This window comes from Panthera leo, chromosome B1 (assembly GCF_018350215.1).
Source record: "Panthera leo isolate Ple1 chromosome B1, P.leo_Ple1_pat1.1, whole genome shotgun sequence".
Classification (NCBI taxonomy): Eukaryota; Metazoa; Chordata; class Mammalia; order Carnivora; family Felidae; genus Panthera; species Panthera leo.
This window is the reverse complement of record NC_056682.1, coordinates 55,099,581-55,111,795: the sequence shown is the minus strand read 5'-3', so window position 1 is coordinate 55,111,795 and position 12,215 is coordinate 55,099,581. Positions and strand designations below refer to the sequence as shown.

Sequence of the window (12,215 nt, the reverse complement as noted above, 5' to 3'; positions counted from 1 at the left end):
GTGACCTCTTCCTCTAGAATGCCAACTCTGCAAAATCCCGGTAGCTAAACACAATCCAACCTCGCGGGAGGGACAAGAAGCGAGAAAACATCACAACCCTCAAATACACGCCCCTGTTTTCCCCATGCTTTAAAAAAAGAAGCAGCAGCAGCCCAGCCTGTCTCTACGTGATGCATGCTAGGATTAGTAGTTCTCCCAATCCCTGAGGCGCCGAGTCAGGGAAGAACTCAGGTTGACTCTCCCGCCGAGAACTACAATTCCCGTGGTGCCCTGCGACAGAGTGGAAGGGGCGGGACAGGAGAGGGCGCGTCGCGCTTGCGCAAGACGAGGGGCTGGAGGGAGGCGGAGGCGCTCGGGTCCAACTGCTGAAGCGTCTCCATGTGACAGTGAGTGGGGTCCTAACTCTTGGCGCCGCCTGACTCTGGTTCTTAACCCAAAGCACTGTCCACTGTCCCGACGCCAGCAGATCCCAGCAGGCTAGGGCGCTTGGTGTTTGGTCGTGCCGCCGGAGGAATTGTCGCCGCCGGGTCAGGTGCCTGAGAGACCCCGCGGAGACCCCAGAGTCTCCGGAGAGAGGCGGAGCGGCGAGGCGAGCGGGGATTTCTGTCAGCGCCGGCGTCCCAGAGCGCGGAGACATGAACGGCTTCACGCCCGAGGAGATGAGCCGCGGCGGGGACGCGGCAGCCGCTGTGGCCGCCGTGGTCGCTGCCGCCGCCGCCGCTGCCGCTTCGGCAGGGAACGGGGCAGGGGCCGGCGCCGGGGCTGAGGTGCCGGGTGCCGGGGCCGTCTCGGCGGCTGGGCCCCCGGGAGCGGCAGGGCCCGGGCCCGGACAGCTGTGCTGTCTGCGGGAGGAAGGTGAGCGGTGCGGCCGTGCGGCAGGCAACGCCAGCTTCAGCAAGAGGATCCAGAAGAGCATCTCCCAGAAGAAGGTGAAGATCGAGCTGGATAAGAGCGTAAGTGACGGCGGGACGGGACGGCCTTGCCCTGCCCACCCCCTTGGGGCTCCGGGAGCGGTGCAGACGGGGGTTGTTGGGCGGAGGGTTCAGGGGTCCCCCTAGACCTGGCTGCAGTGGGAACCCGTTGTGTGGTCTCTGGTAGGAAGCAAACAACAAAGTCGCTGCAACTCTGACCTCCACCCCCACCGACACACTCGCATTCAGTGATTCCGCTCCTCCCCCACCCCCCCTGCCCGCGCCCCACCCCCCCCCCCCCCCCCCCCGCGCGCTCCAGGAGTCGATTCTGTTCGCAGTCTTCCCCCTTCCTCCTTCCCTGAGATCGGGAAACGAAACAAAGGGACCGCCGCTCGCAGGGCCCGGAGTAGTTTTCTTGCAACCCGGCAGGCTCCTTCTGGAATGGAGGCGCCTTCTTTGTTTTGCTGCCCTCGCTGGCGTTTGGCCGCAGGGAGCAGCTCCCCTTGTGTAGGGAAAGTGGAGTCCTGCCACGACCAAGGACCTGATAACCTCAGCAAGAAAGACCCCTTTCCCCGTTCGTCCGAGTACCGTGTGAGGGAAGCGGAGCTCACCCCGCGCCTTGCGGGGAGCGGGGATTGTGAACGATGTCAGCATCTAGCGCAGCTGCTGGGAACGTGGGGAACACGTAGCCTCTGCTGTTTTGCCCTCCGTTTGGCAGCCATCGGGATTTTTTTTTCCGTCCTTTCTTCGCACGTCTGGTGGTGGTGGTGGTGGTGGTGGTGGTTTTTGACCCTCTATAAGGTTTTTAGAAACAAGCGTCGCCACTTTTAGGAGTTCTGGCTGGCAGTAAATGAATCACAAGATGCCAGAATCTAGTACACATTCTGCATATTTTTAACTTGGACTTAGTTTAAAAGTTAATTTAAAAGCTTTAGGCCTTAATCATTTGGTTTTTTAAAGGAGTTTAACTTAGTATATGAAGCTCAACATTTCACGTGTTACCATGCAGCTCTCAAGACTACATTTAATTGAAGCTTTTGCAAAGTTTTTGATACTTTCTGCCTGTTAAACAGGTAGTTCTTGGTCATGCTCATGAGCAACTTTTCAAGTAAACTTGAATTTCACATTCCTTTGGTTGGGAAAACATATTACAGATAAATGCACTCATTAAATATTCAAGTTTATAATTCAAGTTTAAATGTAAGTAGGATATGAAATCAATAGCTCATTTGTAAAAATGGATAGTTTTGTATCTGTATGATAATTTGGGTGTTGAGAAAGAATCGAAAGCATACATCATGCTATTAAAATACACTCTTTGAATAAATACTATGAAATAGCAAAATTGTGGGCAACGTCATCTTTCCCCTTGATAAAAAAAACAGCATGACCTAGTAAATCTAGTTCAGCCTCCCTGCAATTTAATGACAAAATCCAGAGAGTTGAAATTTCTCATTCTGCCTTTCTGTCTCCCTTCTCTCCTCTACTTACACCACTCCCCACCCACCCCACCCGCCAATCTTCTTAACTGTACTGCTGGACATGGTATGTTTTAACTGGATGCAGGACTTAAGCATAGAAACATGCTGTTGTCTTAACAGTGGCCTGTTTTGACTGTTTTTATTTTTAATAATTCACTGTGCCCAGTGTATTTTACTAATACATAGGTTACATAATCATAAATAGTCTGTGAAACTTTTGTTTCAGGCAAGGCATCTTTACATTTGTGATTATCATAAAAACTTAATTCAGAGTGTTCGAAACAGAAGAAAGAGGAAAGGGAGTGATGATGATGGAGGAGATTCACCTGTTCAAGATATTGATACTCCAGAGGTAGATAAAGTTTCTGTATGTTAAATGTAAATCCTAAGTATTCCATTCTGTAACTTGTATTAAAAGATATGAACGCCTTTTAAAAATGCTTAAAGCAAAAAATCTGAAAATGAAAGTAAAATTAAATACAGCCAGTTTACAAGCAGTTACACAATTTAACTTGTGTTTTCAGTTGACAATGCTTATAGCTCTGTTGCCTTCTAACTTTTTTTTTGCTCCCAGTTTTCAATATTTATCTTCAAAAGATTAAAGTGTTTAATACATTTATAGTTTTGATTATATAAAAGGGATAATGGAATGGACTTAAGTAATGTAATTTTTGTTGTTTAATAATGGAATTACATTTTTATTGTGCCAAAATTGAAATGTTTTTGTATGTATCAAAGATAACTATTTTGAAAATTGTATGAACTAATTCATATATGTTTAATTTTCCTAGGTTGATTTATATCAATTACAAGTAAATACACTTCGGAGATACAAAAGACACTTCAAACTGTCAACCAGACCAGGACTTAATAAAGCACAACTTGTTGAGGTATTTATGAGTTTTAAACTATTTACACTTTAAATGAGCCTGTTCATACAAAAAAGAGGCATTAAAGGCTAATGAAATTGTTAATGTAGAATATATACCAATGCATTTTAGTTGGATCAGTTAATAAAAGATCTATTGTGGAAGAATCTAGTTTCTTAGAAATGTCTGTCTGCCTCTTAAATTTCTGTATGTTACAACTACTTACTAGATTGTATGTAGTTTTCTAATACTGACTCTCAGAAATATTGGGTGATAATTTTTAAATTCTCATTCTAGAAATCTGTTGGTTTTAAAATTCTACTTAGTAAACATTTATTGAACACCTAATTGAGGCATAATAAAAGAAATTGATAAGCTTTGATGTCGTCATTAGAATTTATTTTTTGAAGTTTCTGATTGATTAGATCTACAGATAAACCCATAAATAGTATTCCTATTTGTTGATTTAACTTGTTGATTTAACTATTTCAGAATTTGGCCTTATTGATGTTTGTTTTATTTGAGGTGTCTATGCTTTCGTCACATCTAGAAGATGCAAAGACTCTTGTCCAACATTTTACGTAGTTTTTGCTTTGTTATAAAACTAACTTCTAGTCCTTTGGTAAATTTTGAAATGTGTGTGTTCTCAGGAATTAATAGAACCAAGAAATCTGTGAATCCAATTAAGGTGTCTATAGATTTAAATATTTATACTTTAATCAGTTTACATAAAAATACTTAGTCTACTAGACAGAATAGAAATGTAAACATATAAATCAGTTTTATCATATTTTTTAGCTTGGGGGTTTAGTAAGGCAACGTTTTCTAAAACATGCACATTGAATAAGGTAAAAGATACAGAAAGTATAATTCTTTGGCAGAATGCTTTTTAACATTGTTGAGATCTAACATACTGACTTTTTAGCCAGAATTTCCTCTTTCCATCTTGCCACAAAAATTCAGTTTTTCTTTAAATTTGATACAACAGAAACACAGATATTATCTATTGTGATGAAACTGTATCCATATATACTGATACTGATCAAGTGGAAGTTACTTTTGTTTTGAGACAAATGAGAACCAGAGAACTAATTATTTCATATGTTATATTTAATGTATGGTTGACCCTTGAATGACTCAGGGGTTGGGGGCACAGTTAGAAATCTGCATATAACTTTTGATTGTCCAAAAACTTAGCTACTAATAACCTACTGTTGACTGGAACCCTTCCTGAAGACATAAACTGTCCAATTATCATATTCTGTATGTCTTAGGTATTATATATATTCTTACTGTGTTAGAATAAAGTAAGCTAAAGAAAATTAAATGTTATTAAAATCATGTGGAAGAGAAAGTATATTTATAATACTGTGCTGTATTTATTGGGGAAAAAAAGCATGTAAATGGACCCTTGCAGCTCAAACCTGTATTATACAAGGGTCAGCTGTATTTTTTTTTTTTTAATGTCTAAGTCACAACTCAAATATTTGCTAGTCTGATCTTTAAAAAGTTATATTATTTCCAGAGCTATTTTCTTCTTTAGAAATGAGAAACAATCCAAACAGCCATGAGTGTTATAGTTTACTTAGTCAGAAATGCAGATAAGTGGTAAGTGATCCCAGAGTCAGATGACTGTCCTCCTTAAATCTTATCATATGAATAACTTTTTCATTAAGAAGTTTTATTTTCTACAATCTAGATAAGCATATCAACACCCTAGTTTAATCTATTGTACTTCTATTGGTAGTTGCAGTGCACATGTTAGATTAGCATAATGAAAAGGCCAGAGGGCAGATAAATATTCTTCAGTGAAAGTTCCTCTTTCCCCTCTCATTTTCCATGAATAATACTTATTCAGAAAAACTTTCGAGGAACTTTAACAAAGAGTACTGCCAGTACCAAAACTTTTTCAACTATATATTTATCCTTTTTCTGTGAGTAGGGTCTACATTCTGTTTATTTCATTGGTACCTAAAGTTTAAAAATATTTACTTACTAATGTAGATTCTAATTATAAAATTTAAATACATCCTAAATTAATGTATCTTTAATTGAATGGGTTGGAGGGTCCTTTGAAATCACACTATCTCTTTCTTATTCTGATGTGCTTTTCATCTTGCTGGTATTTTGTTAAACAGTTTATTTTTAAAAAGAGGTAGCTCTTATCACATAGCACATTTTCTTTTAATTAAAGTGTTGTTTTTTTTTTACCTAGTATGAAATCTGTTAATATCTATAATTTAATTTCAATTTTTTTTTTTTTTTTTTTTTATAGATAGTTGGTTGCCACTTTAGGTCTATTCCAGTGAATGAAAAAGACACCTTAACATATTTCATCTACTCAGTGAAGAATGACAAGAACAAATCAGATCTCAAGGTTGATAGTGGTGTTCACTAGGAGAGATGGAATTGAGACTAAGACTTGGATGTTCAGATGTTAAGACTGTTTACTGTTTTTTCACATGTAGAAATGTTCCTTGTGTATTTTTTTACAGAGGATTTTCTCTGGTTTTATTTTCTTTGTTTCTGACTCTAATAATTAGTTGGAAACTCATGTAAAATGAGCTTTCCTAGATTAAAAAATATTTTAAATAAAGGTGATTACTATTATAGTTGCTTCAGTGTATTCATTTTGTGAAACTTGATTTTTATATTAAACTGATTAGGTACTAGTTTTAATTGAGAGTTTAATGTAAGGATCATTTTGTTACCACTTTTTTTTTAAGGTTAAGGAGAAATAACAAATGTAGTACATTTGCTTTCTCTGGGATGATCTGATTTGGAATCAAGGATATCCTAATTAGCATTATTTTTTAAAGTGCTTTTTAGTGCTAACAGGTTTGAAAAATAGACTTCCATTGAGGTGCAACTTCTTTCTTATTTCCATTATTATTATTATTACTACTACTACTTGATAAAGTATTAGGAAGAACAGTTTAATTTATATACCTACCTCCTTCCAAAGAAGACTTAATGTGTCAGAAAAGATTAACACAATGCTGAAAGTTGAAATAACATAGAATTAATTTTGTTTCTTTAAATTTTGTCTTAGAGAAAAGATGTTTATATGGAATGAACATAGAAGTTCTGCAGTGCCCATTAATTTTCATTCATGCCCTATATTGTTTACATTGCAAATTAAAACTCATAAGTTGGAGAGATCTAGAAATCAAACAAGATCTTTAAAGTCTGGTCCATATGTAGCTCTGACTTGTTTTATATCCTATTTTCCTTTACGTTTCATTCTCGGCCCGTTTTCTGTTAAAATTCTTACAATTACAAATCAAATTTATAGTTTATCACACCAAAACAAAACATTAGCTTCAGTTAATGTCCTTGACTATGGTGCAGATTTTAGGCTGGAAATGAATGGATCAAAACATTAATGTAGCTCAAGGTTTCTCAAGGTTGACATTTGGGCCTTTATTCTTTATTGTGGGAGATGTCCTATGTGTTACAGTTTTAGCAGCATCATGCAGGCCACACTAGTGCCAGTGGCACTCCAAAGGTGTGACAACCAAAGCTATCCCTAAATGTTGCCAAACATGCCCTAGGAAGCAAAATTACCCATAGTGAAGAACCACTGATGTAGCTGAATCTAAAGTACTGGTTTATTAGAAGCTTCGTCCATGTGTTTTTAAATGTACGGAGTGTATTGGCATATTTCACAAATCACATATTTCACAAAATATGGTGAAAAATAAAGCAACTATTCTTGGTTCTTGCTGTAACTATTTAAAGATTTACAGTTGACCCTTTAACAATGCAGGGACTGGGGTGGCAACCACTGACTGCATGGTTGAAAATCCATATACAACTTTGGACTTTCCCCAAATTTAACTACTAATAGCCTACTGTTGGCTGGGAGCCTCTTTGATAACATAAACAGTTAATTAACATATATTCTGTATGTTACATATATTATATGCTGTATGCTTATAATAAAGTAAGCTAGAGGAAAGAAAATGTTATTAAAACCGTAAGGAAGAAAAAATACGTTTTCAGTACTGTGCTGTAAAGAATCTGCATATATGTGGACTTGCACTGTTCAAATCCATGTTGTTCAAGGGTCAACTGTACTTTATTCATGGGCAGAGACTGTGATAATTGGTGTTAACAGAATCCTGTCATTTCTGGCATTCCAGAAATCTTTGTGAGAAGTTTTAGCTATCTGAAAGTGAACCACATAACTAGAACAGGATGGTTTATTTGAAGAAAGTAATAACTTCCACATATTTTTATCTAAATCTATAAAGTATAAAAAGTTAATTTTTTTAATGTTTATTTTTGAGAGAGACCGAGCATGAGTGGGGGAGGGGCAGAAAGAGAGAATCTGAAACAGGCTGTAGGCTCCAACCTGTCAGCACAGAGCCTGATGCAGGGTTTGAACCCACGAACTGTGAAATCATGACCTGAGCCAAAGTCAGACACTTAACTGACTAAGACACCCAGGTGCCCCAAAAGTTAATTTTTTAATAAAACTTGACTGTAGGGTTACTTTTTCCTACAAAAACACTCCATTCTTGTGAAAGAAGCTTGAAATAATTTGCTTACATTAAATTATCTGTTTATGATGTAACATTTGACTAGCTGTGTTAATTTCATATAGTTAATTATTTGCATAAAATGTAGTTGGATAAAAAGTGAAAAGAGTTCTGGATGTTAGTTATCCAATGAAATTAAATCCTTGTGAGAGCAATTTAAAGCATGAAAAATTGAGAACTTCATCAAAGCTGAGGAACTCAAGATTCTGCAGTTTTATATAAAATTTGTAATTATTTGCTATTAGGTTTTAAAATTTAATTCACTAGAAATCTTTTTCTGTGTTTATATCTGAACCAAAAAAAAAATCGCATATCTCTGTAAGGGCATAGGTTACTTCTAATGTTAGAGCATCAGAAGAATCCAAAATTGGGATAAAAGGAAAAAAACATAATGAGTAGCAGGTATTCAAGAAATAAGTCAGTTATTTGGTAGAACTATCTTTTATTGAGCAATTTAGGAAAAGGCTAAAAATTAGTACCTGAAATATATTTCTTTACAAAAACAAGCTCTATATATTATTTCTACGTAAAGTTTTTTTTTTAATTGAGGTAAAATTTATATGGTAGTATTCCATTTTAAACTATACAATTTGGTGGTATTTAGTGTATTCGCAATGTTGTATAACCACCCGTTCTAATTTCAAAATTTTTCATCACCCCATAAAAACACTCGTAAGTAATCAATCACTTCCGTTTCCTCCTCTTCATCCCCTGCTAACCTCTAATCTGCTTTCTGGCTCTATGAATTTGCCCATTATGAATATATCCTACAAAGGGATTCATATATGTCCTTTTGGGTTTTTTCACATAGCATGTATGTTCAAGGTTCGTCCAAGTTGCGGTATATTCATCAGTACTTTTTTCCTTTTAATAGCTGAATAATATTCAATTGTGTGGTATGTGATGTGTTTGTATGTGTGTATGTGTATCATAATTTGTTCATCCGTAGATGTACATTTGGGTTTCTACCTTTGGCTATTAATAATCCTGCGATGAACATTTCTGTACGTGTTTCTTTTTGAACATGTTTTCATTTCTTTTAGGTATATACCTAGAAGTAGAATTGTTGAATCATATGGTAATTCTAGATTTAACTTTTTGAGGAGACTCCAGATTTCCATAGTAGCTATACCATTTTACATTCCCACAGCAATGTGCAAGAGTTTCTATGTCTCCAAATTGCCAATACTGTATTTCCTTTTTTTTTTAATTAAATTCATCCTACTGGGTGTTAAATGGTATCTCATTGTAGTTTTGATTTGCATTTCCTTAATGACCATTGATACTGAATATCGTTTCACATGCATGTTGTCCACTTGTATTATCTTCTTTAGAGAATATCTATTTAAATCCTTTGCTTATTTTTTTTAATTGGATTGATTGTCTTCTTGTTGCAGGAGTTTTTCTGTATATGGATATTAAGTCCATATTTGATACACAAGTTGCAAATATTTTCTCCCATTCTGTGGATTGCCTTTTCATATTCTTGATAATGTTCTTTGATGCACAAAAGGTTTTAGTTTTTATGTAGTCTAATTTATTTTATCTTTTGTTACTCTTTTGGTATCAGATCTAAGAATTCATTGCCAAATCTGAGGTTATGAAGCTTATAACTTCAGGACTTAAATTCAGGTCATTGGCCTGTTTTGAGTCAATTTTTGTACATGGAGTGAGGTAGAGGTTCAGCTTAATTGTTTTGAATGTGGTTATCCATTTGTCTCAGCACCATTTATTGAAGACTATTTTTCACTGAATGGTTTTGGCACCCTTGTCAAAAATCAATTTGCCATAGATGTTTGGGTTTATTTATGTATTCTCAATTCTATTACATTGGTTCATATATCTATTCTTATGCCAGTACTAGAATCTTTTGACTGTTGCAGCCTTGCAGTAAGTTTTGAAGTCAAGAAGTGTGAGTTCTCCTACCTGTTTTCCTTTTTCAATATCATTTAGGCTGTCTGAGATCCTTTGTAGTTCCATATTGGTTTTTCCATTTCTTGCCAAAAAGCCTTTAGAATTTTGATGAAGGCTGTATTAAATCTCTAGATCACTTTAAGATTGCCATATTAACAATGTTAAGTATATCAGTCCATGAACATGGGATGTCTTTCCATTTATTTTGGTTTTTAAAAATTTCTTTCAGCAATGTTTATAGTTTCCAGTTTCCATGCCCCACACCATCTTGATTAAACTTATTTCTGATCTTTTATTCTTTTTGATGCTACTGTAAATAGAATTATTTTCTTGATTTCTTTTTGTGTATTGTTTATTACTGGTGTAAAGAAACACAACTGATTTTTGTGTGTTGACCCCTATAACTGCTGAATTTCATTTATTACCTCTAGTGGTATTTGTGTATATTCTAGGAGGTTTTCTATATACAGACTCATGTTAACTGTGAACAGAGATAGTTTTATTTCTTCCTTTCCAATTAGGATATCATTTAATAATAATAATAATAATATTATATATATTATATATATTATATATTATAATTAATATATTATATATATTATATATATATTATATATATTATAATAATTATTATTATTATTATTATTATTTTGCCAAAATGCTCTAGCTAGGATTTCCAGTACAGTGTTGACTAGCAGTGGTGAAAGCAGGCATCCTTGTCTTGTTCTTTTCTTTGGAGGAGATGTTTCAGTCTTTTATCATTGACTATGATGTTATCTGTAAGTGTTTCATAAATGCATTTTATCATGTTAAGGAAATTCCCCTCTATTTGTAGTTTTCTGGGTATTTTTATCTTGAAATGGTGTTGAATTTTGTAAAATACTTTTTCTGTAACTATTGAGATGATCATGTGTTTTCCCCCCTTTAGTCTATTAATGTGGTATATTACATCAAATGATTTTCTTTTTCTTTCTTTCTTTCTTTCTTTCTTTCTTTCTTTCTTTCTTTCTTTCTTTCTTTTAATTTATTTATTTTGGGCACCTGGGTGGCTCAGTCACTTAAGCGTCTGACTTCAGCTCAGGTCATGATCTCACGGGTTTGTGAGTTCAAGTCCCATGTCAGGCTCTGCTAACAACTCAGAGCCTAGAGCCTGCTTCAGATTCCATGTCTCCGTCTCTGTCCCTTCCCTACTCTCACTCTGTCTCTCTCTCTCAAAAGTAAATAAAATTTTTTTTAAAAATTTATTTATTTTGAGAAAGGATGGGGGAGGAGCAGAGAGAGAAAGAGAGAGAGAATCCCAAGCAGGCTCACATTATCAGCATAGGGCCAGACACAGGGCTCAAACTCACCAACTAGGAGATCATGATCTGAGCCAAAGTCAGACACTCAACTGACTGAGCCACCCAGATTCCCCTCAAATGGTTTTCTTATATTGAGCCACCCTTGCATTCTTGGGATAAATTTTACTTGGTCATGGTATATAATCCTTCTAATGTGCTTTTCGGTTTGGCTTCTTAATATTTTTTTTGAAGAGTTTTGTATCTATATTCATAAGGGATATTGGTCTGTAGTTTCCTCAAATTATCCATGCCTGACTTTGGTATCAGGATAATGTTGATACGGGTTTTTATTTGTAAAATTCTTGGAATATAGGGGCTACATATATGCCATATATTTCTCTCTAGATACACCACTCTGCAAAGTTGAGTCCATCATGGTGATATCATTCTATAGAAGTAAATTGGAGAAGCTAAATCAGTGTCAATTTACTATAATTTTCTAATATGAATTTCTCTTCAAATCTTTGAGAGTAAAGTTTGGGCTTAGGCTCTTAATGCAAAATGATTTAGAAATATATGAATTTGATTATTTTTTCTTTTTTGGGAGAATTACTTTAAAGCCTGTAATGCTTTACTGATGGGATCATTTCCATTTTATTTTATTATTTTTTAATGTTTATTTTTAAGAGAGAGAGTATGCATGTGCAACCCGGCGGGGGTGGGGGGGTGGGGGTGGGGGTGGGGGTGGTTAGAGGTAGACACAGAATCAATCCAAAGCAGGCTCCCGGCTCTGAGCTGTCAGCACAGAGTCCAATATGGGGTTCCAACTCACAAATTGTGAGATCATGACCTGAGCCAAAGTTGGACGCTAAACCAACTGAGCTACTCAGGCACCCCGGAATCATTTACATTTTAAAAGCACCTGCCATATTTTGCAGAAATGATTTTTTTTTAAGTTTATTTATTTTGAGAGACAGAGCATGAGTTGGGGGAGGGACAGAGAGGGGGAGAATCCCAAGCAGGCTCCATGCTGTCAGCACGCAGAGTCCCATGTGGGGCTCAGACTCACTAAACCATGAGATCATGACCTGAGTGAAATCAAGAGTCAGGGACTTAACCAACTGAACCACCCAGTCGACCCACAAAAATGATTTCTTTTGGAAAGAAGTCCTGTGCACCTGTGAGCACCTATACGGAAGTTAAAATTTTAAGACGA

General features: G+C 36.6%; 1 protein-coding gene across 10 annotated transcripts in view; it reads left to right on the top strand.

Moving 5' to 3' along the window:
• Positions 1–319: 319 nt before the first annotated feature.
• Positions 320–12,215, top strand: part of SAP30 (Sin3A associated protein 30) — a 49,360-nt gene continuing 37,464 nt past the window's right edge. For 3 of the 10 annotated variants that reach the window (XM_042935067.1, XM_042935065.1, XM_042935064.1), the window contains exons 1-3: positions 328–953; positions 2,619–2,744; positions 3,184–3,282. In XM_042935067.1, coding sequence (XP_042791001.1) covers positions 636–953; positions 2,619–2,744; positions 3,184–3,282 — 543 coding nt within the window. In that variant the 5' untranslated portion in view covers positions 328–635. Of the gene's footprint in view, positions 954–2,618; positions 2,745–3,183; positions 3,283–5,536; positions 5,872–12,215 lie in introns of those variants that run through there. The other 7 variants (XM_042935062.1, XM_042935063.1, XM_042935066.1 and 4 more) reach the window with 6 other exon arrangements.